The 22913-nt window shown below is 39.5% G+C and overlaps 3 protein-coding genes across 10 annotated transcripts in view; 2 read left to right on the top strand and 1 right to left on the bottom strand.

Moving 5' to 3' along the window:
* Positions 1-11510, bottom strand: part of cox11 (cytochrome c oxidase assembly homolog 11 (yeast)) — a 173257-nt gene extending 161747 nt beyond the window's left edge. Inside the window, exon 1 of the mRNA XM_074620735.1 lies at positions 11500-11510. The gene's annotated coding sequence lies outside the window, so the exon portion shown is untranslated. The remainder of the gene's footprint in view (positions 1-11499) is intronic.
* LOC141758918 (uncharacterized) lies at positions 96-5212 on the top strand. Of its 6 annotated transcripts, none has more exons than XM_074620730.1 (8): positions 96-270; positions 1446-1735; positions 3283-3370; positions 3469-3560; positions 3643-3801; positions 3920-4011; positions 4244-4313; positions 5126-5212. In XM_074620730.1, exons 1-8 carry the CDS (start codon positions 223-225, stop codon positions 5139-5141), a joined length of 855 nt encoding a protein of 284 aa, XP_074476831.1. In that variant the 5' UTR covers positions 96-222; the 3' UTR covers positions 5142-5212. The 6 variants fall into 6 exon arrangements, with proteins under 6 accessions (XP_074476831.1, XP_074476830.1, XP_074476832.1 ...); XM_074620729.1 differs by having other exon boundaries at positions 5097-5204; XM_074620731.1 differs by having other exon boundaries at positions 5155-5198.
* A 1501-nt stretch (positions 11511-13011) lies between the features above and the next one.
* On the top strand, positions 13012-19672 carry LOC141758920 (transmembrane protein 100-like). Of its 3 annotated transcripts, none has more exons than XM_074620736.1 (4): positions 13012-13134; positions 13268-13339; positions 14788-14852; positions 17850-19672. In XM_074620736.1, the coding sequence occupies exon 4, from the start codon at positions 17893-17895 to the stop codon at positions 18367-18369; it is 477 nt and encodes a 158-aa protein (XP_074476837.1). In that variant the 5' UTR covers positions 13012-13134; positions 13268-13339; positions 14788-14852; positions 17850-17892; the 3' UTR covers positions 18370-19672. The 3 variants fall into 3 exon arrangements, with proteins under 3 accessions (XP_074476837.1, XP_074476838.1, XP_074476839.1); XM_074620737.1 differs by having other exon boundaries at positions 13082-13119; XM_074620738.1 differs by lacking the exon at positions 13012-13134 and having other exon boundaries at positions 13195-13339.
* Positions 19673-22913: the final 3241 nt, after the last annotated feature.

Genomic DNA, 22913 nt, shown 5'->3' with positions numbered 1-22913 from the left:
AAAAGAAACAAGGTGATGTGAAGTTTTGTCCGCTTGTGTTTACGTAGCAACAGCATTCTAATGGCCTGTCTGTTTGAATGCAAACATTTATGTGAATATTCTCATAGATATTAAACAGTTTTATATCTCTGAATATTACGTGTACTTCCCAGAGAGTCAGCTGAATAACTTTAATATTAATATCAGTTTATTTAGAACAAACTCCTGAATTATTCTGCAGTCATGGACGAGTCGGCGTTGGAGAGCTACTTTGATAAATTCATTGCAAATGTGAGTAAAGAAAAATCTCATGTTGAGACTCAAACCAACAACGTGTGTTAGTCCGTCTCTCAGTACGGTCTGACTTCCTGTCTGTCGTCCGTTGGTTCCTACTGAAGACGTACTTTATAATAACCAACATTCATAAATGGTTAATTGATAGTTCATTAAACTCAGTTAAATGTGATTTTACTGTTAACAAACAATTAAATGATAATTAATAATGTTTACAAATTATTAGTAATGCTATAATTTCTGTTATTTTATCATTAGTTTGTGTAATATGAAATAATTAGTTTATAAATTAAATATTGTATCACAGCTGATAAGAGAATATAATAATTACATTCTGATTACATTAGTAAACTATTTATTAACAGCTTGGTATAATTATTATTGTCATTATAACATTTTATATACTATATTAAGTATTTGTTAGTGATTACTTAATGATTTGTAAACATTTAAGAAATTTGTTTGTAAAACATCTATAAACATACAAAATAAGTAAAAAATAAATATAATGCATAAATAAATGAATAAATAAAAAAATAATAAATAAAAAATAATAAATACATAAGTAAATAAAAGAGAAAATCAAACAGAAGATCAAATAAATTAGGAAATTAATACAAAGATAAATAATTAAAGAAGCAAATTAAAACAGAAATATCAATTTATATCGCATTTTATTAATTAATTACTTGCTACATTTATTTTTAATATTATTTTTGCTACATTTAATGACATATTTATTCATTTATTAAATAATTTTACAAACCAACTATTAACCATTAACAGTGTTATAAATATCCAAATAATGTTTATAGATGTTTTACAAATATTTTCGTAACCATTAACAAATACTTAATTTAGTATATCAAATATTATAATGTGTGCAACAATAAATTGTTAAAGTAAAATAAATTATCCCTAGAAATTAGTGAACATTATTAATTATATTTGGTGTATATATATATATATATATATATATTTATATATATATATATATATATAATGGTTTGTTAACCTTAAAATAAGTATGAAATGAATTTGCTTTAACTATTAATATAAAAGCTGGTTATTATAAAGTGTTATCGATGCTTGTTAGTAGGATGAAATCATCGTTGTTTTAGGTTTTTTATGGGACTTGTTGACTATAAGAAACAAGTAGAATATTCTTTAAGTTGCACTTCAAGATGGAGACGGAGGATGAAGAGGAGGAGGAGGAGGAAGAGGAGGAGGATGACGAGGAGGAGGCATTCTTCAGGTTACTGCCTGATGAGCTCCTGACGCTGTACCAGAAGGTCACAGAAACACCAACCAGACTGAGTAGAACTGTGTTACCAGACAGCATCACCCGTCAGAAACACATCTCCCAGAATCCCACAGGAGGGTCGACCATGCTGGAGCTGGTTCGACCCGTGAGACCCGAGACGCCGGTGACACAGCAAGCAGAACTCCTCCCACGGATACAGTAAGTCACCACCAGGTCCATTTAGAGAAATGTGGAAAACATACAAATATATTAATAAATAAATAAAATAAAAATAATAAAATTATTACTAATAATTATAATACCTCCCCCCCCCCAAACCCTCCCCCCCCAAAAAACAAATCAGTAAACAGTATTTTTTGTGATAAAATTTTATTGGGTTTAAAGATATGCATTGGAAATTATAAACAAAAAAACCCCAGTAATTAAAAATAAATAAATAAAAGATTAATAATAAAATTATTACAAAAAATTATATTAAAAGAAATATAAATAAAAATAATAATAATAATAATAATAGCCTCCCTAAAAAACAAGAGAGTATTTTTTGTGATCAAATTGTATTGTTTTTAAAGATATGCATTGGACATTTTTAACAAATAACGTTAATTTTAAAATAGATAAAATAAATAAATAAAATAATAATAATAAATATGAATTAATAAAAAATAAAATTAAATAAATTAAATAAAATAATAAAAGTATTACTAAGAACGATAGTAGTACCACCCCCACCCACAAAAAGAAAAACATTAAACAGTATTTTTTTATGAACAAAAAAAACAGTAATTGAAAAATAGATAAAATAAAAAATAAATAAAAGATCAATAATAAAATGATTAGTAATAATGATGATAATATTAATAATAGCCCCTCTAAAAAACAAAACAATAAACAGTGTTTTTTTGTGATCAAATCTTATTGGTTTTAAAGATATGCATTGGAAATTATTATCAAATAACATTAATTTAAAAACAGATAAAATAAATAAATTAAATAATAATAGTACAATTATTACTAAGAATGATAATAATACCCCCCCCCCCAAAAGAAATCAGTAAGAAGTATTTTTTTTGTGATCACATTTTATTGGATTTAAAGATATGCATTGGAAATTATAAACAAAAAAATCAGTAATTGAAAAATAAATACAATTTAAAAAATAAATAAAAGATCAATAATAAAATGATTACAATAATTGATAATTATAAAAAATATTATTAATAACAACAACAATAATAATAATAATAATAGCCTCCCTAAAAAAGAAAACTGTAAACAATATTTTTTTGTGATCAAATGTTATTGGATTTAAAGAAATGCATTGGAAATTAACAAAAAAAAAAACAGTAATTGAAAAATAGATCAAATTAAAAATGAAATCAATAATCAATAATGATCAATAATAAAATGATAACTAATAAAATAATTACTACTACTACTACTACTACTATTAATAATAATAATATTTTATTGGTTTTAAAGATATGCATTGGAAATTATTTTATTTCATTAAATAAAAAAACATTGATGTAAAAAAAGAAAAGAAAAAAGAAACAGAGCAGCAGTTTCCAAAAAACAATCTCACCACAAGGTTCATTTAGTAGCTGTTCTGGAGCTTTTGACCACATCACATGGTCCTCCTCAGAGGGTTTCTACAGGCAGACCGAGTCTGAGGCTTTAAGGTTCCCTCTCATTATATCTGGAGTCCTAAGTGTCGTGCTGCGTTCATGTGTCGTCCGCTGCAGGAACGTGGTCTCTACGGTGGATCTGGGCTGTACTCTTGACCTGCACTTCATCGCTCGCAAGGCGTGGAACGTAGAGTACAAACCACAGGTACAGTGAGAACACATCTGTAGAGAACTATTTGAATCAACGTGTTATCTCTAAATCCAGATGTAAAGCAGCCTGTTGTTCCTCTGCTGGTGTTCCAGGTTTACCAGGGCCTCATCATGAGGATCCGGGAGCCGCGGGCCACAGCGCTGATCTACAAATCTGGGAAAGTTGTCTGTACGGGAGCCAGGAGGTCTGTCCGCCCGTCTGTCTGGACTCATCCCCGATAACAAGACGCTTTTCAGGACACTGTGTCCTCTGTGTGTTTTATGCAGCGCCGAGCAGTCCAGACTGGCGGCCAGGAAGTTCGGCCGCATCGTGCTGAAGCTGGGCTTCCCGGTCCACTTCAGGAACTTCAAGATCTGCAACATGATGGCCAGCTGCAGAACCTTCCCGGTCCAGTTGGAGAACCTGGCCCTCCGGGAGCCCTGCAGGTCAGGAGACACTGGCGGGTTACATCTGAATGTACGCGGCGCTACTGACGAGTCCTCTGAGAGGCGGGTCCCATCAGGACTGATCCGGAGTCAGGTGTTCTGTGTTTTCTCTCCTCAGTTACGAACCGGAGCTGTTTCCTGGCCTCTTCTACAAAGGTGTCGCTGGGATCTCTGTGAGGATCAACGCATCTGGGAAGGTTTCTTTCATCGGTAACTAATCCCTGTTCATGTCCACACGTCCCAGTTTACAGGATTTATGAGGTTTAAGGGGTCTTCTAAGACGTTCTAGTGTTCATTGGGGGTTATAGAGGTTTTTTAAGAGGATTTAGGGGTCCTATAAGACGTTCTAGTGGTCATTGGGGGGTTATAGCACTATCGAACCTTTCTTTGTTAACTTCATTGTGAAATCTTCTTTATAAAGAAGTGTTGTGTTGAATTCCAGGAGGTCGAAGTGAAGCTGAGATCCTCAGAGCGTTTGATGTCGTCTGTCCGATCCTGAGCCGCTACAGGAGGTCCGTCCGATCCTGAGCCGCTACAGGAGGTCGGTCCGATCCTGAGCCGCTACAGGAGGTCGTTCCGATCCTGAGCCGCTACAGGAGGTCGTTCCGATCCTGAGCCGCTACAGGAGGTCCGTCCGATCCTGAGCCGCTACAGGAGGTCGGTCCGATCCTGAGCCGCTACAGGAGGTCGTTCCGATCCTGAGCCGCTACAGGAGGTCGGTCCGATCCTGAGCCGCTACAGGAGGTCGGTCCGATCCTGAGCCGCTACAGGAGGTCATTCCGATCCTGAGCCGCTACAGGAGGTCCGTCCGATCCTGAGCCGCTACAGGAGGTCGGTCCGATCCTGAGCCGCTACAGGAGGTCTGTCCGATCCTGAGCCGCTACAGGAGGTCTGTCCGATCCTGAGCCGCTACAGGAGGTCTGTCCGATCCTGAGCCGCTACAGGAGGTCTGTCCGATCCTGAGCCGCTACAGGAGGTCTGTCCGATCCTGAGCCGCTACAGGAGGTCTGTCCGATCCTGAGCCGCTACAGGAGGTCTGTCCGATCCTGAGCCGCTACAGGAGGTCGGTCCGATCCTGAGCCGCTACAGGAGGTCTGTCCGATCCTGAGCCGCTACAGGAGGTCGGTCCGATCCTGAGCCGCTACAGGAGGTCTGTCCGATCCTGAGCCGCTACAGGAGGTCTGTCCGATCCTGAGCCGCTACAGGAGGTCTGTCCGATCCTGAGCCGCTACAGGAGGTCTGTCCGATCCTGAGCCGCTACAGGAGGTCTGTCCGATCCTGAGCCGCTACAGGAGGTCTGTCCGATCCTGAGCCGCTACAGGAGGTCTGTCCGATCCTGAGCCGCTACAGGAGGTCGTGAAGAGAGACCAACTCTGGCAGCAGCTCCGGTTCATTTAAAACTAAAGTAAAACAAATAAACGGGTTGTTTCTCTTAAAAATCTCTCATATCATTCAGATAGTTCATGAATATTAATAATTAATGTGGAAAGGTGAGATCAGCTCAAACTAAAACAGAAGGAACTGAAGTCTGTGTGGAGAGGTTCACCTGTTCTCTGCTCGTTGGTCAATGGTGGGAATTCAGAAATTCGCAGCTTGAAATCGATGTGAAACGCCGTTTGTGAACGCAGCGACGAATGAAATCACACTCACACTCCTGTGTGACGTACCTCAGGCGGGGATCAAACCCGCGTCTCTACGTTGGCGGTCGGCATGCCGATCCACCGGATCGTCTCCGGCGCCGATGAACACGACGAACCAGAGAGAGACGAAGACGATGAAGCTGCAGAAAGTTCAGATCCATCAACCTGCAGAGAAACAAAGTTCACACACTGAAACCTGTTGATGCTGGGAGAGAAGCTCCACAGTCTGAAGGTTGCGGGTTCAAATCCCAACGGGACTGTTTGTGTTTTTCTTCTGTTTCCAAACTCAAGAAGGAGTTTAGTCGCTAAATCTGAAAACTGAAGACTAAAATTTTATGCAACTGAGGGATAAGATCAGATCAGATATTCCTTCATTAGTCCCACTGAGGGGAAACAAGAAGCATCAGTAAAAACTAAAATCAAGATACAACACAGTAGACAGGCATATCAAATATGAACAGTTTAAATAGAAGGAAATATTAAAAATAGGAACAATATATACAGTATTGACAATAAACAGATTATTAACATAATTGCATAAGTGGAAAAATGACATTGCACGTTATGAATTACACCTGAGTAGTATTGATATTGCACAGCCAGTGTAATAGTATAGTGCAGTTATTGTGTTGATTAAGGATCTGTCTTCAGTCTAATATCAGTAATAAAGACTATGGAGAGCCTGACATCAGTCCAACAGCATGATTTTGTGTGCCCTCTTTGTAAAGCATCCTTGGGTTTCTTGAAAGGCGCTATATAAGTCCAATTTATTATTATTATTATCATTGTTATTATTATTATTATTATTATTATTATTATTATCATTATTATTATTTTGCTATTATTTATTATTATTATTATTATTTCTATTATTATTATTATCATAATCATTATTATTTTTATTTTTATCATTATTATTATTATTATTATTATTATTTTTATCATTATTATCATTTTCATTTTTATCATTATTATTCTTATTCAGTTTCCTCTGTTGCTTACCAGGGTATTAATGCAGTCAGTCAGCCAGCAGGTGGCGTATGTGGACTGTCACTACATACCCATAGAAAGGTGGGAATGAGGCCATACAGTTATTATACAACTAATAAACAGTAAGAATGTCCATAAACTTTCCATCATCCTCCTGTTACAGTCCAGGCCGCTCTCACATCTGGGTTTTGATGAGTTACATATTTAATGTTGAAATGTGTGAAAGCTCAGATCAGAGTGTGATGAACTACCAGCAGTAGTGAGTTAGCTGGTAGCTCGTCTGCCACGCCAGCTGCTGCTGCACACACACACACATCTGGAAACATCTGGCTGATGCTCCACTTGTTAATCAGGTCAGTTTGTACCTAATAATTCAGACAGGTGATGATGAAGTGAGGAGCTGCGGTGGACTTTGGATCATTTTAATGTCCAGAGCTCTGAACTTCAACACATTTCGCTCCGACCTAAAGGACAGACTTCCAGAGGTTTGGACAGACTTCCAGAGGTTTGGACAGACTTCCAGATGTTTGGACGGACTTCTGGACTTCCAGAGGGTTGGACGGACTTCCAGATGTTTGGATGGACTTCCAGAGGTTTGGACGGACTTCCAGAGGCTTGGACGGACTTCCAGAGGTTTGGACGGACTTCCAGAGGCTTGGACGGACTTCTGGACTTCCAGAGGCTTGGACGGACTTCCAGAATTTTGGACAGACTTCCAGAGGTTTGGACAGACTTCCAGAGGTTTGGACGGACTTCCAGAGGTTTGGACAGACTTCCAGATGTTTGGACGGACTTCTGGACTTCCAGAGGGTTGGACGGACTTCCAGATGTTTGGATGGACTTCCAGAGGTTTGGACGGACTTCCAGAGGCTTGGACGGACTTCCAGAGGTTTGGACGGACTTCCAGAGGCTTGGACGGACTTCTGGACTTCCAGAGGCTTGGACGGACTTCCAGAGGTTTGGATGGACTTCCAGAGGTTTGGACGGACTTCCAGAGGCTTGGACGGACTTCCAGAATTTTGGACAGACTTCCAGAGGTTTGGACAGACTTCCAGAGGTTTGGACGGACTTCCAGAGGTTTGGACAGACTTCCAGAGGTTTGGATGGACTTCCAGAGGTTTGGACGGACTTCCAGAGGTTTGGACGGACTTCCAGAATTTTGGACAGACTTCCAGAGGTTTGGACGGACTTCCAGAGGTTTGGACGGACTTCCAGAGGCTTGGACGGACTTCTGGACTTCCAGAGGCTTGGACGGACTTCCAGAATTTTGGACAGACTTCCAGAGGTTTGGACAGACTTCCAGAGGTTTGGACGGACTTCCAGAGGTTTGGACAGACTTCCAGAGGTTTGGATGGACTTCCAGAGGTTTGGACGGACTTCCAGAGGTTTGGACGGACTTCCAGAATTTTGGACAGACTTCCAGAGGTTTGGACGGACTTCCAGAGGTTTGGACGGACTTCCAGAGGTTTGGACGGACTTCCAGAGGTTTGGACGGACTTCCAGATGTTTGGACGGACTTCTGGACTTCCAGAGGGTTGGACGGACTTCCAGATGTTTGGATGGACTTCCAGAGGTTTGGACGGACTTCCAGAGGCTTGGACGGACTTCCAGAGGTTTGGACGGACTTCCAGAGGCTTGGACGGACTTCTGGACTTCCAGAGGCTTGGACGGACTTCCAGAATTTTGGACAGACTTCCAGAGGTTTGGACAGACTTCCAGAGGTTTGGACGGACTTCCAGAGGTTTGGACAGACTTCCAGAGGTTTGGATGGACTTCCAGAGGTTTGGACGGACTTCCAGAGGTTTGGACGGACTTCCAGAATTTTGGACAGACTTCCAGAGGTTTGGACGGACTTCCAGAGGTTTGGACGGACTTCCAGAGGCTTGGACGGACTTCTGGACTTCCAGAGGCTTGGACGGACTTCCAGAATTTTGGACAGACTTCCAGAGGTTTGGACAGACTTCCAGAGGTTTGGACGGACTTCCAGAGGTTTGGACAGACTTCCAGAGGTTTGGATGGACTTCCAGAGGTTTGGACGGACTTCCAGAGGTTTGGACGGACTTCCAGAATTTTGGACAGACTTCCAGAGGTTTGGACGGACTTCCAGAGGTTTGGACGGACTTCCAGAGGCTTGGACGGACTTCTGGACTTCCAGAGGCTTGGACGGACTTCCAGAATTTTGGACAGACTTCCAGAGGTTTGGACAGACTTCCAGAGGTTTGGATGGACTTCCAGAGGTTTGGACGGACTTCCAGAGGCTTGGACGGACTTCCAGAATTTTGGACAGACTTCCAGAGGTTTGGACAGACTTCCAGAGGTTTGGATGGACTTCCAGAGGTTTGGACGGACTTCCAGAGGTTTGGACAGACTTCCAGAGGCTTGGACGGACTTCCAGAGGTTTGGATGGACTTCCAGAGGTTTGGGCTGGCCGTGTTTCTAGTGAGAGTGTTTTTCTGTGACCTGCTGACCTCTGAACTGGAAGCCCTTCCTGTCTGCCCTCCGGAGCTGCAGGCCGGCGTGTTGACGCTGAGCGGCAGGAAGTGAGGTAATCCCGCGGCTGACAACATGAAAACAGTGAATTATGGGAACGAGACCCGGAGCTCCCTCTTTCTCCGTCTCTCCGACACTTTCTCCTCCTTCCTGTCCTCGTCTCTTCATCCAGTCTCTCTGCAACATGTGGATTTATCTACACATTGATGGAAAACATCAATTTAGATTTAGTTTTAATTTAACTTTAATTCAAGACAGTAAACTTCCTCTGGGTATTTTTAAGTTTATTTGTCAGGTTCTTTTACGTAACCGTTGACGATGACCTTTCATCGAGCACCTGTAACCCGCTCCCCTCTTTTTATTTCATCTCTTTCAGTTTTTCACATCCTGGCTCTTCTCTTTCTCTCTCTAATAACATCCTCCGCTTCCTCTCGTCCTAATAATACCAAACCTTATTCATGCTGACAGCAACACATCCTGTATTCCTCCTCTGTCACATCCTCCTCTCCGCTCTCTTCACGTGATGCACATTCGTAGGAAAACACACGAAAAGATGTGGATGAAAGTCGTGCTGAGGGTCACAGTGTCTATGTCCACGAATCAATACGTTACATTTCATGACTGTTTCATGACCTACTGTGCGACTGGGCTGGCTGTTCATGTCCCGTATGAAACCAGAAGTCAACATTGATTTATTTATCACATAACTTCCGTACTTAAGTAACGCAACTTCTGTAGTTATTTGAACCCAAACCTTTAGCCTTCTTGGCTATAACTAACCGAGTTGTTTCCTGTTAAGATGGAAGTTTATTTTGAAAAGACTGTACACATATAACTAGCAGAAATCAACACGTGTTGCTGAACATTCATAGTAAAATGAACGATAAAAGGAATAACGTTTCGTAACTCTTCGGACCGTGGTGTGAGCGTACGTTGCATTGGTTGGGTTTGGTCGGTAAGGATCGTCGGAGCCTCTCGGCGTTGCCTTTCTGAGCTTCTGGGCCGTGCGAAGATACAAAAATGCAAAGTCAACTTTTCCACTTTGGTCCGAGCCAAAGCCAACGAGCAGCGTGTCAGATGACGGAGGTGTAGTGTGAACACACCTGTATTCACAGGAAGGAACAGAAAGGAAGAGTCCTGCTGTGTGCTGCGGTAGCTGCTCAGGAACCTCCGGCTGAAACCATCTGTTGTAAAGAGGAAGCAGAGGAGGAAGTCTCCGGGGATCTGCATCCAAAGCTAATAACTCACATCATCTCTGACCCAGAAATGGATCCGGGAAGGAAGTGATTTAGCGCTCCGTCCTCCGTCCCTGGACGGGAAGGAAAATCGATCTCAACGCGTCTATTAAACTTCTCATTTAGCTCTGATTGCTTTAGAGAGAAACACTTCAGACATTCACTACACGTCCTCTACATCCTGCAGGGAAATCATATATTTAAAACAATCACCACGAAGGGAACAACACCCATCTGAGCCCGACACTGAACTATTTCATTTCCTTTGGTGGACGTGTTCTCCGCCTCAGAACAAACGGGGAGATTTTCATTATCAGGTTTTTCTTTATATTTCATTATATTTGAGGAAACGACAGTCGTCCCATCATGTGCCCAATAAAGACTAGATATAGTATGATAACAAACTACGAGGAGCACAATCAAGTATTTGGTATCTATGAACTCATAACAAGTTGAATATCAAAGACATGCACACATACATCAACCCGTTTGCACGAAAAGGCGTATAAATGCCCCGATAATACGCAAGGTGTTTAGTGTACAAGTACGTCTTTCTTTTTTTTTAGTTTTTCTTTGTTTCGGAGGGTTTTTTTCGAACATTTTTTGAACATTTTTTTCAGATATTTCTGACTTTTTTCAAAGATTTTTCTAACAAATTTTTTTTTGTAACTTTTTTAAGACTTTGTTTCGGAGGTTTTTTTTTGGAACATTATTTCTCAGACTTTCTTTTTTTTTTTATTTATTTGGAACATTTTTCTGACTTTTTTTTCTGACTTTTTTCAGATATTTCTCTGACTTTTTTCAGACTTTGTTTCGGAGGTTTTTTTATTCGAAATTTTTTTGAAATTCTCTCATTCTCAGACCTTTTTCTGACTTTTTTTCAAGAATTTTTTTTTTTTTTTTTTAACTTTTTTTTTTACTTTGTTCCTGAAGGTTTTTTTGGAACATTATTTCTCAGACATTTTTTTTTTTTTCCTTTTACTTTTTTGGAACATTTTTCTGACGTTTTTCGGAGGTTTTTCATTTGAACATTTTTTGAAAATTTTTTTCAGACATTTCTCTGACTTTTTTCTGACTTTTTTTCAAGGATTTTTTTTTTTAACTTTTTTAAGACTTTGTTTCTGAGGGTTTTTTTGGAACATTATTTCTCTGACTTTTTAAAAAAAATTTATTTACTTTTTTGGAACATTTTTCTGACTTTTTTCTAACTTTTTTTCAAGCATTTTTCGGACTTTTTCACATTGTTACTGACACTGAGGATAAATTCTCTGAGGTCTTACCTATCCATAGAGACCACAATCATGCAGATAGACCTGCTAGTTGTGGAGCTATTTTTTTTCTAGGAGAACCACACCTTCCAGCACCCTTTAGGGCTTTAGAGGTTAAAATAAGTACGTAAACTAAGTAAAACACAAAGTCAGTCAGTGCAGAAAACATGACAAACGTCACTAACGTAACTTAGACAACAAATAGCCGGTCCTGTGTTTGTTGGAGCCGTCAGCTGTCACTTCATAACACCTTCATGTAGGTAATATTCACGTCTCGGCGACACAAAACGTGACACTGGCGGTGGAAAGGCGGGTCTATTACAGCGTGAGACTGGACGGGATATTTGGTTATATATCTGTAGACGTTAGTCGGTGCTGTGTTTCTCCAGCTGGTCTCGGGGTTTTGGGGCTCCAGTGTCTCTTCTCAGGCCCTGCTGCTGTGACTCCTCGATCCGGATCAGAGGACTAACGGGGGCCCCGCCGACCCCTCGCTGACCACCGAGAGGATCGTCTGAAGAACGGTTAGAGAACGAGGCCAGATGTTCCCAGCTGGACTCGGGAGTGGAGCTTCATAAATCTGATGTTGTGTTTCCTCTCTGGAGGAGAGAACAGCTGCATCAGAACACAGAACCGCTCTGTCTCCAACCAGAGACACTTTAACATGAAGTCAGCAAAACTACTCTGGAAAAGTGGAGCTGCGACTTCCCTTTGTGCTATCTGGGCTGCACCTGCACCGAGAGGATGTCAGACCAGAACCAGAACCAGAACCAGAACCAGAACCAGAACCAGAACCAGAACCAGAACCAGAACCAGAACCACCTGCAGCTGACTGATCACAGGACACATCATGAACCTTTTCTAGCTGATAACATTCAGAAATAAGAGACGATTCAACGTTTACAGTCAAACAAGCTCAACAATAATGACTTCCATGACGACTTTATATTAAAACATTTCTTTTGTTTATTTGTCTGTTTTTCACTTTATTGTTTAGTTTCGTCAAAGTTCTCGTTATGAAAGTTTACTTTTTATTTTATTTTAGTCATTAAAAAAAGGTCGTCAACGGATATATTTCATAATAGTTTTCTTTGATGAAATGAATCCTGCTGTAGAGATGCGATTACAATAAATAAAGAGTGTAAAGAGACTCAAAAACAGAGTTTGATTACATATCTTAAGGATTATAATTAGAGTATCTTTATCACAGCCCAGGCGGGTCTATTATTCCCTTTACTGTTGTTGGGGACGCAAGGAGAAGCTGGTTTAGTTATTAGAAAATATGAAAGTTAATCATTTTATTGATATTAGTAATTATCTTAGCTCGTACTTGTGTCCCCAACACTGTAAATAAAATATAAAGCACCGTGGCCTCAGACTCTGTGATATAATGACGTACAGTAGAAAGCATCATCATCACCATCATCATCACCTGCAGTAAAAGCTCGTCTCTGCTGTCTGTCCTCTCTGGACCTCCGTGGACGTGAGACCGGAGCTGTTGGAGGCTTTAGAGGACGACGGGGACCAGGATGATTAAATAAACCTCAGCTGTTTCCTCCCACAGGTTAAAGTCTGCAGGTCTGGAGGACCGGAGGACGGACCGGAGGACGGACAAGAGGACTGGAGGACTGGAGGCGTCCCGGGGAGGATTCTGGGAGAAGAAATCACAACATGTTGAGCATTTCAACACAACTTGAAGTATTATTCAACGCGGTATTAGTATTTATGATGTCCTCTAGCTACGGTCTCCTAGCTACGATAGCGTCCTCTGTCCTCTACTGCAGAGACAGATGTCTCTATAAACATACTGCAGCTGAAGAAACACACTCTCTGTTTTCTCTTTTAGAGTTACGTTACGTAACATTTCAGCGTCGTCCTGCAGCCCAGCGGTGATTTAGACTCTTCTTATGGTGCTCAGGTGAAACATTTAGCATTTTTATTATTCATATATATTCATATATATATTTAACATTTATCAAACCCTCTGAGAACAGGTCATGTTGGCTTGTCAGGAAGAAGAGGTGACCTTGACCTCTGACCTCAAGATCTGAAGACATTTCCACAATAACTCGATGCAGAAATTGGTGCGTTAAAGTTCATCAGAAGGAAATGAGGCGTTTGACGACCAGTAGAAAATCCGCTCTATTTTGAAACGAAAATCAAAAATAATGAATAAATAAATGACTCGATAAATTAATAAATATGCAATTAAAAGTAGCAAAAATAATATAATAAATAAATGTTGTAATTATTAATGAATTGATAAAATGTGAGATAAATTGATATTTCTGTTTAAATTTATTTATTTACCTTTGTATTAATTCCCTTATTACTCATACTCTCCTGTTTCATTTCCACTCTTATTTATTTATATATTGATTTTTATTATTTTTTTCACAAATAAATAAATAAATAAATAAATAAATAAGGGAATCAATTCAAAGGTAAATAAATTAAATAAGCATATAAAACCACAAATATTAATTTATGTCACATTTTATCAATAAATTAATGCTACATTTATGTCTAATATTATTTTTTCTATTTTTAATGGCATATTTATTTATTAATTTATCGAGACATTTATTTATTTATTCATTTATTTTTTATTTTGGTGGGTTTCATCCACCATAGAAAACCAGTTAATCTGTCATTAGGACTGGGTGATATGTAAAATTAATTTCATTTATTCAAACTTTTTATTGTTACACAGTGTGTATAGCCTAATGTGTACACTACATCATGAAAATCAAGTTATTAGCCTTCAGCCTGCACAAGCTTTAGGAAAAACATCACATTAGGGCTTAAATAAAGTACGTAAACTAAAACATGTTCATAAACAATATAACATCAGGAAGGAAAACACGTCAAACACAGCCGTCTCCTGGTTACAAGTCCTGTGTTTGTTGGACCATCCTCCCGTCCCTCTCACCACAATGGTCTTTTATTAATCAGGTGTTCTTATTGCACACTAAACGCCTCACGCATTATCGTATCATTCAGACGTTGTTTAATGCGAACGGGCCGGAAAGAGAACAGCTTCTTTCATTTCTAAGAACTAAAAACTAAAGAACTAAACTCATCCTGTAAAACCACCAAATACTGAAATACACATCTCACAACGCTCCGCCTCTGGATACGTCCTATAAGTCCCTTAATTAACTTTAAGGACGTTTGGCATCGATTAAGGAGAGTTTAAGATACGCGTGAGGCTCTTTTAAGGGCCATGAGTGATTGTTTGTACCAGCTGAAGGGAGGAAAGAGTTAAAGGTTTTCCTGTTAGTCCAGTAGGAGGAGGTATGGAGGTATGGAGGAGGTCCCCTGTTTCTTCTATTGATACTCACATTCCCCCTTTTATTCCTGCAGAGAGGAACACATGACTGTACTGTCTGCGTTCAGGAGGACACGATGAGGAGCTGCACACGGCAACAGTAAGGGCTTTTATATCACATTATTATTATTATTATTATAAAAACTGTTTGTGCTCTGCAGTCATCATTACAAACTGCTGATCTCACTTTAAATGCTCCTCAGTATACATTAACTAATAATTCAGTTTAAGGTGATCTCTCCATAAATACTGCAAATTAAAGGCAACGAGAGGCATTCAATTAAGAGATTTATTAAAGGTGTTTGCATGAAGAAGTGTCTGCATACAGACTATGTGACAATGAGTATTTAATGAGTATTTAAAGAGTATTTAAAGAGAGTATTTTCCAACACAAATTAAGCAACAAGATTTTGTGCACGAACCAGATTTTGTCAGAAAGACAGAAATGAGAAAATCAAGCTTGTGAATGTGCAGAAAAGATTTGTATTAATGGAAGAATTTGACAGAAAGAGCTGCTTTGTGAACATCTGAGTGCAGATTGAAAGCAGAAAACTGTGAGACATTGAAGGTGGAAGGACAAATACTGTCTGAGCTTTGACGGCCATAAACACGTCAGGATGCATCCATGCAGCAGCTTCTCTAAAACTACAAATCTGTTCTGCAAACATGAACAGACGACACTCCTCTCAATATAAACTCACTCCTCTCAATATAAACTCACTCCTCTCAATATAAACTCACTCCTCTCAATATAAACTCACTCCTCTCAATATAAACTCACTCCTCTCAATATAAACTCACTCCTCTCAATATAAACTCACTCCTCTCAATATAAACTCACTCCTCTCAATATAAACTCACTCCTCTCAATATAAACTCACTCCTCTCAATATAAACTAGGTTAACTGAATGAGTTTCTTCTCTTTTTCCCTTCATTTGCAAGATTAGAGGACATGACACTCGAGTAAATGTTAATTTAGTATCTGAACCCTTAAATCATTCATTTTATCTGCAGACTAACTAGCAACATTTAAAGATGAACTTTTGTTTAAACTTTACCCTTAAAGTGACTCATTCCACCTTAAGACTTCAGGGTTTTTAAAAGGTAGACCAGACCAGTTAAGGTGGACTTATTTTGCAGTGCAGCCGTCAATCTATGGAAGATGGAACCTGCCAAAATAAATTAAAAAATGTTTAAAAAAATAAAATAGAAATAAAAATAAATAAATAAAAAAAAATAAAAAAATAATAAAAAGCAAAATAATATAAACAATAAATGTAGCCATTTATTAATTGATAAAATGTGACATAAATTGATATTTCTGTTTTAATTTGCTACTTTATTTATTTATCTTATTTACTTTTCCTTTCAATTTCCCCTTTTATTTATTTATTTTTATTACATTTAAATTTATTTATTTATTTTTGCATTTACTATTGCATGCATTTATTGTTTATTTTTTTGTGTACGAGAACAGCCTGACACGGGACACGAACGAACAGCTAATTTTAAAGTGAAAGTAGAACTTGTGTTTGTGTGTGTGTGTGTGTGTGTGTGTGTGTGTCTCTGGCTCTTTAAACTACGTCACCTCTCCCTGACCACTTTCTCTGAGCGTTTAATAATGACGCTGTAGGTTTACATTGTAGTTCATATAAAACCTGGTGCGTTTCATACCGTATTGAACGCTGACGGCCGTGACGAAGCGTCGGTGTTTGACGAGAACGGACTGGAATGAATTGATGACGAGGCAGCAGGGAAAGTTTGATGATTGATTAATAAAAAAAGACTTACAGCTCAGAGTCCGAAATCAGGCAGGGAACATAAATAAATCACTGGAAACACTGGGAACACTGAAACTGGAAACACTGGAAACACTGGAAACACTGGGAACACTGGGAACAACGCAGGTACTCTGTATACAAAGACTGATGACGAACTGAAGCACAAAAACACACAAGAGACTAATTGAGTAATGAAACACAGGTGTGGCAGACACACAAATACAAGAAGGAAAACCAAACATGACACATGGGGAGATTAACTTTCAAAATAAAACAGGAAACAGAATAAACAAAAACTTAACACCATGACAAAGACAGCTAATGTAGCAGCTATCATCTACGGTACTTTTAGACTAAAAGTAATCATTTTGTGCAGGCTGAAGGCAAATAACTTGATTCTCATGATATAACCTGCACATTAGGCTATATACACTGTGTAACAATAAAAAAAAAAGAATAAAGAAAATTAATTTGACATGTCACCCAGTCCTAATGACTTTCCTATAAAAGATGGAACCTGCCAAAATAAAAAATAAATGAATAAATAAATAAATGACTTAATATATAAATACATATTAAAATAAATAAATAAATATTCCATTAAAAGCAACACAAATAATATTAAATATATTAAATATATTATATATTAAAAGGTATTGATAAAATGTGACATAAATTGATATTTATGTTTTAATTTGCTTTTTTAAAATGTATTTACCTTTGTATTAATTCCCGTATTTATTTTCTCTTCTGTTTAATTTCCACTTTTATTTTTTTTTTTATGAATTTTTTAGATGCATTTATTTATTTTTGCATTATTTTTATTCATGTATTTATTTTTTAATTTTTAATTTATTTATTTTTACATTTATTTAAAAAAATACATAAATACATAAAAGTGGAAATTGAACATATAGGAGTAGAAGTGATAAGAGAATAAAGTTTTTTCAATTAATTAATGATTACCTTTATTTAAATTTTATTTTTGTTACTTTTAATTGAATATTTATATATTTATTGAATCATTTATTTATTTATTCATTTTTAATTATTTTTATTTTGGCATGTTCTGTCCTCCATAGTTTTGATCTGACTTTATCTAAAAGGCTTAAATGAAGCTAAAAAAGTTAATTTATTATTAGAATTATTAAGCAGTTTTATTCTCTTAATTAGAGTAATTTATCATTTGTTTTAATTAGCTCTCATACTCGTATTATTTATGTAATTTTCAGGCCGCCGTCGTGGTGTCAGAGGCGTGTTGATGATCTAACGAAGAGACAGAATCCTTAACGCGTCTTTCATTTTCTGTTTTCAGCTAGCTGTTCTGTGATTGGCTGATCGCTGACATCAGTATCAAGATGGCCCACCTCTTCCTCGCCAGTAAGATCGCCATGCCGGATGACCTCCACTCCAAAGGCGGCGCCAGGATCCCCAGGAGCGCCGTCAGGATGCCGACATCAATCTCCGCCGAGAAGCTGAGCCGGGACAAGGCCAGGAAGGACTGCGGCGACGTTGTTGTGACGAAGCACGTCCCGCACATCAACGAGGTCCAGCTGACGGCGGTCACCGGTGGCGCCGAGATGTCCTGCTACCGCTGCACCGTGCCGTTTGGCGTGGTGGTCCTCATTGCCGGCATCGTGGTCACGGTTGTGGCGTACACCTTCAACTCCCACGGGTCCACCATCTCGGTGCTTGGGCTGGTGCTGCTGTCTGCTGGACTGGGCCTGCTGGGATCCAGCGCCGTCTGCTGGAGGGTCCGACTGAGGAAGAAGAAGGACAAACGGCGGGAGAGCCAGACCGCCCTCATGGCCAGCCAGGGATACTGCGTGGCCTGATTGCAATTAACGTCACGCTGGTGGTTCAGATGGTTAACTTCAGGAGACAGTAAACCTGAACGCACCACGCTAACTGGACGGAACTTTGCATATCGTAAAGAGGTGGAGCTTGTACTCGCTGGAGGCGGTGACGACTCTGCAGACGCCGTAAAGGACGAGAGGCTGTGATGGTCAAAGTTAAGGACGAGTATCTGGACACATTGAGCCTGCAGGATGATTCAGCACAAGTAATAATGAATTTCGGAGGCTTTAAACTCCAGACTGGAGCTGCTGGACGATGGAAAGAGACTTATAAAGCTCTAAAGAGGAGACGAGGAGTTCATTAATCGATTCTTCAGACAATTTACAGACTCAACGAACTGATCAGCCCAGTTGCACAGCAGTTTGTGAAATAGTCACAACATCTTTTATTTGATTTTTTTCGTGATGGTCAGCATGAAATCAATTTGTATGTAATCCACATAATCGTGAACCAGGAAGTATAAAGAGCGGCGAACGCCGTGTAGGTCGGAGGTCGGGGTGGAGGGGCGGGTCTAAAAACACCAGACTTCCACCAGGAGACCACTATGGTGCCCCGTGTGAGGCCAGAAGTCAAGGTTGATTTATTTATCACTTAACTTCTGTTCTTATGTTTACACCACTTCTGGAGTTATTTTAACCCAACCACTAACTTTTCCTAAACCTAACTAAGTAGTTTTATTTTGAAATTGCTGCTGTTGCTTTTGCTGGACATTCGTAGGAAAACGCACAAAAAATACATTTTTGAAAGTTTTGCTGGGCGCCACGAAAAAAAAGGGAAGTTTGTGTCTATGTGCACGAATCAAATAGATTAAAAATCATGACTATTTCATGAACTGCCGTGAGACTGAGTTGAACTAATTCATCAAAAAACTGATTATTTGATAATAAAGATGTTGAGTTGAAGCCCACCAAAGAAGATGTACAGTATCTCCACATACAAGCTGCGAATAAGCTATAAAAGAAAAGGTACTCTGTTGTTGATGTTTCTTCATCTCTGATAAACCCCACCTGTGAACTCAACGGTTCGTACATTACTCTCGCGTTCCTCTGGGTGAAAACGCTTGATTTAAACGTTTGTTTCTCCGTCTGAAAACATCTAGAAGACGTCCTGAGAATACCTTTAAAGACACGACTCAGCTGAATAAAAACAGCAACGCAGCGTGACGTTCTGACTACTGAACTCACAGACGAGTTGATCTGATCTGCATGCCTCTCTGTATGTTTAAACTAGTGCACTATGATCCTAATGTCATGTATTCCATCGTATTAAAGCGTTCACATGTCGCTGTTTAACTGTTTATCTGATGGTTAATCTGCAACTTTCTTTTTATTTATTCCGTGTCTTTAGACGTAGTGAAACATATTTCATCTATTAAACTCAAGATTTAAGTGCCAACATGAGACTTCTTTCTAATTTACTCAGAGGACTTTGTGGCTGTTATATTTAGTATTTATGTTGCCAGATAAGAATAATAATAAGTCTTTGAGAATACTAAGGTTTGAGGTTACTAAGCCCACCTGGGCTCTGTTGGACTAACGTGTTCCCTGTTTCCTCCTCGTTGGTTGATGATGGAAATTCGATGATGAACTTCGGAAATTTGCAAGTTGAAATCCGACGAATGGCATTTGATCGTAAAACCCCACATACATGCACATTCATTCCTGTGTGGCATACCTCAGGTGGGGATCGAACCCGCAGAGTCAGCGTTGGCGGTCGTTGGCGGTCGTTGTCCTTATCCTTGTCCTTATAAACACGACGACTCAGAGAGAGAAAGAAGACGAGACTGAAGCTGCAGAAACTTTATCTTCAGAGGAAATAAAACCCTTAAATATATTGAATCCATTTATATTTAAACAGGAACTAACCTGGAACCTGTCGACAACACCTGCAGACGTGGAGCAAAACACCTGAATTTATGCCTTAAATAAAACCTTAAGATTAACCCTCAGAGGTCTGATAGCTCAGCTGGTAGAGAGACTGGTTCACCGTCTGAAAGTTGTGGGTTCAAATCCCTCCTGAGCTCTTTGTGTTTTCCTTCTGTTAACTATCAGAAGAATTTTAGCCCCTTTAAGGGATTTTTACCCTTTTTAAAAAAACTTAAACCACACAGTTAATCCATTAAAAACCTAGGATCGGCTCAAATTTTTAAGGGTTTTAAAAAACAAACAAACTGGCAGATAACCAATTAAAACCCTTAAATATATTATAATACATTTATTTATCCATTAAATTACCTGAAACTTAACGTGAACTCCCACACATGTGGAGCAAAACACCTGAATTTATACATTAAATAAAACATTAAGATTAAACCTCAGAGGTCTGATAGCTCAGCTTGTAGAGAGACTGTCTGAAGGTTGAGTTCAAATCCCTCCTGAGCTCTTTGTGTTTTCCTTTTGTCGACCCTCAGAGGGCTGTTTCATAACGGTGTCTCTTATTGTGAAAAGCCTGTTTGGAGTTTGATTGAAAGATTAAAATTCCTTTAAGAGATTGAAACCCCTTAAAAATAGATAATCCATTAAAACAACTTCAATGGGAAACATGGGATCACATTCAAGTTTAAAGCATGAGAAGAACCTGGTGTTGGAGGTTGCTGGTTTGATTCCAGCCGGGTGCATGTCATACCTCTTCCTCCGTTCCAGATTAAAACAATACAAAAGTTAACCCTTTAAGGTGAAAGTGGCTTTAATAGTGCTTGGTGCATCTTGGACACATAACATTTTGACCTGATGATGGCGCTATTGAGGAAAAATCAGAGGAACAAGTTATTACGATTGATTGTTGTGTAACCATGGATACCATGCAAGATTGATTGAGATATTTCACATAAACATAAACCATTGCCATGCGCAAAAACTGCCGTTCCCAGTAACTGTCCCAGTCGACCCAGTTTGAGGTATTTACCTGTTTGTTGGAGGTGGATCATGTCACTGACTGACTCTGTTTCTGAGCTGCTTTGCGTCGCCTCGGACGGTTCGGAGGGGAAATCCCGACCCTCCCTTCCCTTCCTGTAACACAGTGACCAGCTGAGTGACCACAGGGGCAGCACAGTGGCGGCGTTAAACTCACCCCCGACTCTCCGCCTGGCACGCAAAGAGACGGCGAGTCGGCACGATGAAACGGGATCAGCCAGAGAACAGGAAGGTGGTTTCTGTTCCTACACACACCCTTTACCAAAACGCTGAAATTATTCCCCCGCAGGCGTGTGATTGTTCTGTCATCAGGCTTCAAGGTCGGCCTGGTTCCACGCCTCTGATTCAACGCCAACATCAGGTCTGGTGCTACAGTATATAAAGTCTTTCATTAGGAATCAGTTCCACGATGGCTGCAGGTAATAACAACAGAAGTCTCTGCTATCACTGTGAATCTGCAGGAGACCATCCTGTGTGGTCAAAGGTCGTTCTCATTAACTTCCTCTCTTCAGTGAAACATCCAGTGATGATGTTGTGTTGTCAGACCGTCCCGTTCAGAGTCAGATAGACCATAAAGCAGAGGATGCTTTAGGGCGGGGCTACGTGGTGATTGACAGGTCGCTACCACGAGGTCGAGTTGTTTTCATCGTACAACTTTAACCCTTTCACAGCGTGTTTTCACTTCATCAAAGTTAATTATAACATTTTGGTCGCCTTACATTGTTTTATTCAGCGTTCAGTTGTACTTAGCTCCATCCTCTCGTGTCACTTCTGGTTGCAAAAAACCAAGATGGCGCCGGCTAAAGCTAAGTTGTCGACAAACAAAAAGGCAAAGTTGGAGATGGACATAAACCAAGATGGCATAGTTATGGTTTTTAATGGACTAACTGTGTGGTTTAAGGGTTTTTTAAGGGGTACCAATCTCTTAAAGGAACTTTAATCTTTCAGTAAAACTCCAGACAAGCTTTTTTTTGGTTAACTGAAGGAAAACACAAAGAGCTCAGGAGGGATTTGAACCTTCAACCTTTGAACCAGTCTCTCTACCAGTTGAGCTATCAGACCTCTAAGAGTTAATCTTAATGTTATATTTAAAGTATAAATTCAGGTGTTTTGCTACACGTCTGCAGGTGTTGTCGACAGGTTTCAGGTTAGTTCCTGTTTAAATATAAATGGATTTAATATATTTAAGGGTTTTATCTCCTCTGAAGATAAAGTTTCTGCAGCTTCAGTCTCGTCTTCTTTCTCTCTCTGATTCGTCGTGTTTATCAGCGCTGAAAATGGTGGAATGGATAAGAACGCTGACCGCCAACGCTGACTACGCGGGTTCCCCGCCTGAGCTGATCATGTGACCTTCACCTGCAGATCATCATCATATTATTATACAGTAAACCTGCCTCGTTAAGGCTTTTAATGGATCATAAACCAAGATGGCGATGACCAGAAACCAAGATGGCGACCAAAATGCAGAACTCGAGGCTTCAAAATGACCCAACCCAACGGGTGACGTCACAGTGACGACGTCCACTTCTTACATAAAGTATGTGGCTCCAAACCAGTTGATTCAAACGCACCTAATTCACATTTCTTCTTTCTGTGAGATTTCAAACGTT

This window comes from Sebastes fasciatus, chromosome 20, assembly GCF_043250625.1.
Source record: "Sebastes fasciatus isolate fSebFas1 chromosome 20, fSebFas1.pri, whole genome shotgun sequence".
NCBI lineage: Eukaryota > Metazoa > Chordata > Actinopteri > Perciformes > Sebastidae > Sebastes > Sebastes fasciatus.
Note: the sequence above shows the minus strand (reverse complement) of the source record. Positions and strands in the feature narration are given on the sequence as shown.

What these genes read in the sequence shown, in the direction of transcription:
- LOC141758920 (XM_074620736.1), top strand. Translation starts at nt 17,893, where the DNA reads ATGGCCCACCTCTTCCTCGCCAGTAAGATCGCCATGCCGGATGACCTC.
- LOC141758918 (XM_074620730.1), top strand. Translation starts at nt 223, where the DNA reads ATGGACGAGTCGGCGTTGGAGAGCTACTTTGATAAATTCATTGCAAAT. An exon ending in ACGTAGAGTACAAACCACAG is followed by an intron (nt 3,371 to 3,468) that starts GTACAGTGAGAA and finishes CTGGTGTTCCAG; the next exon opens with GTTTACCAGGGCCTCATCAT. An exon ending in GCCCTCCGGGAGCCCTGCAG is followed by an intron (nt 3,802 to 3,919) that starts GTCAGGAGACAC and finishes TTCTCTCCTCAG; the next exon opens with TTACGAACCGGAGCTGTTTC.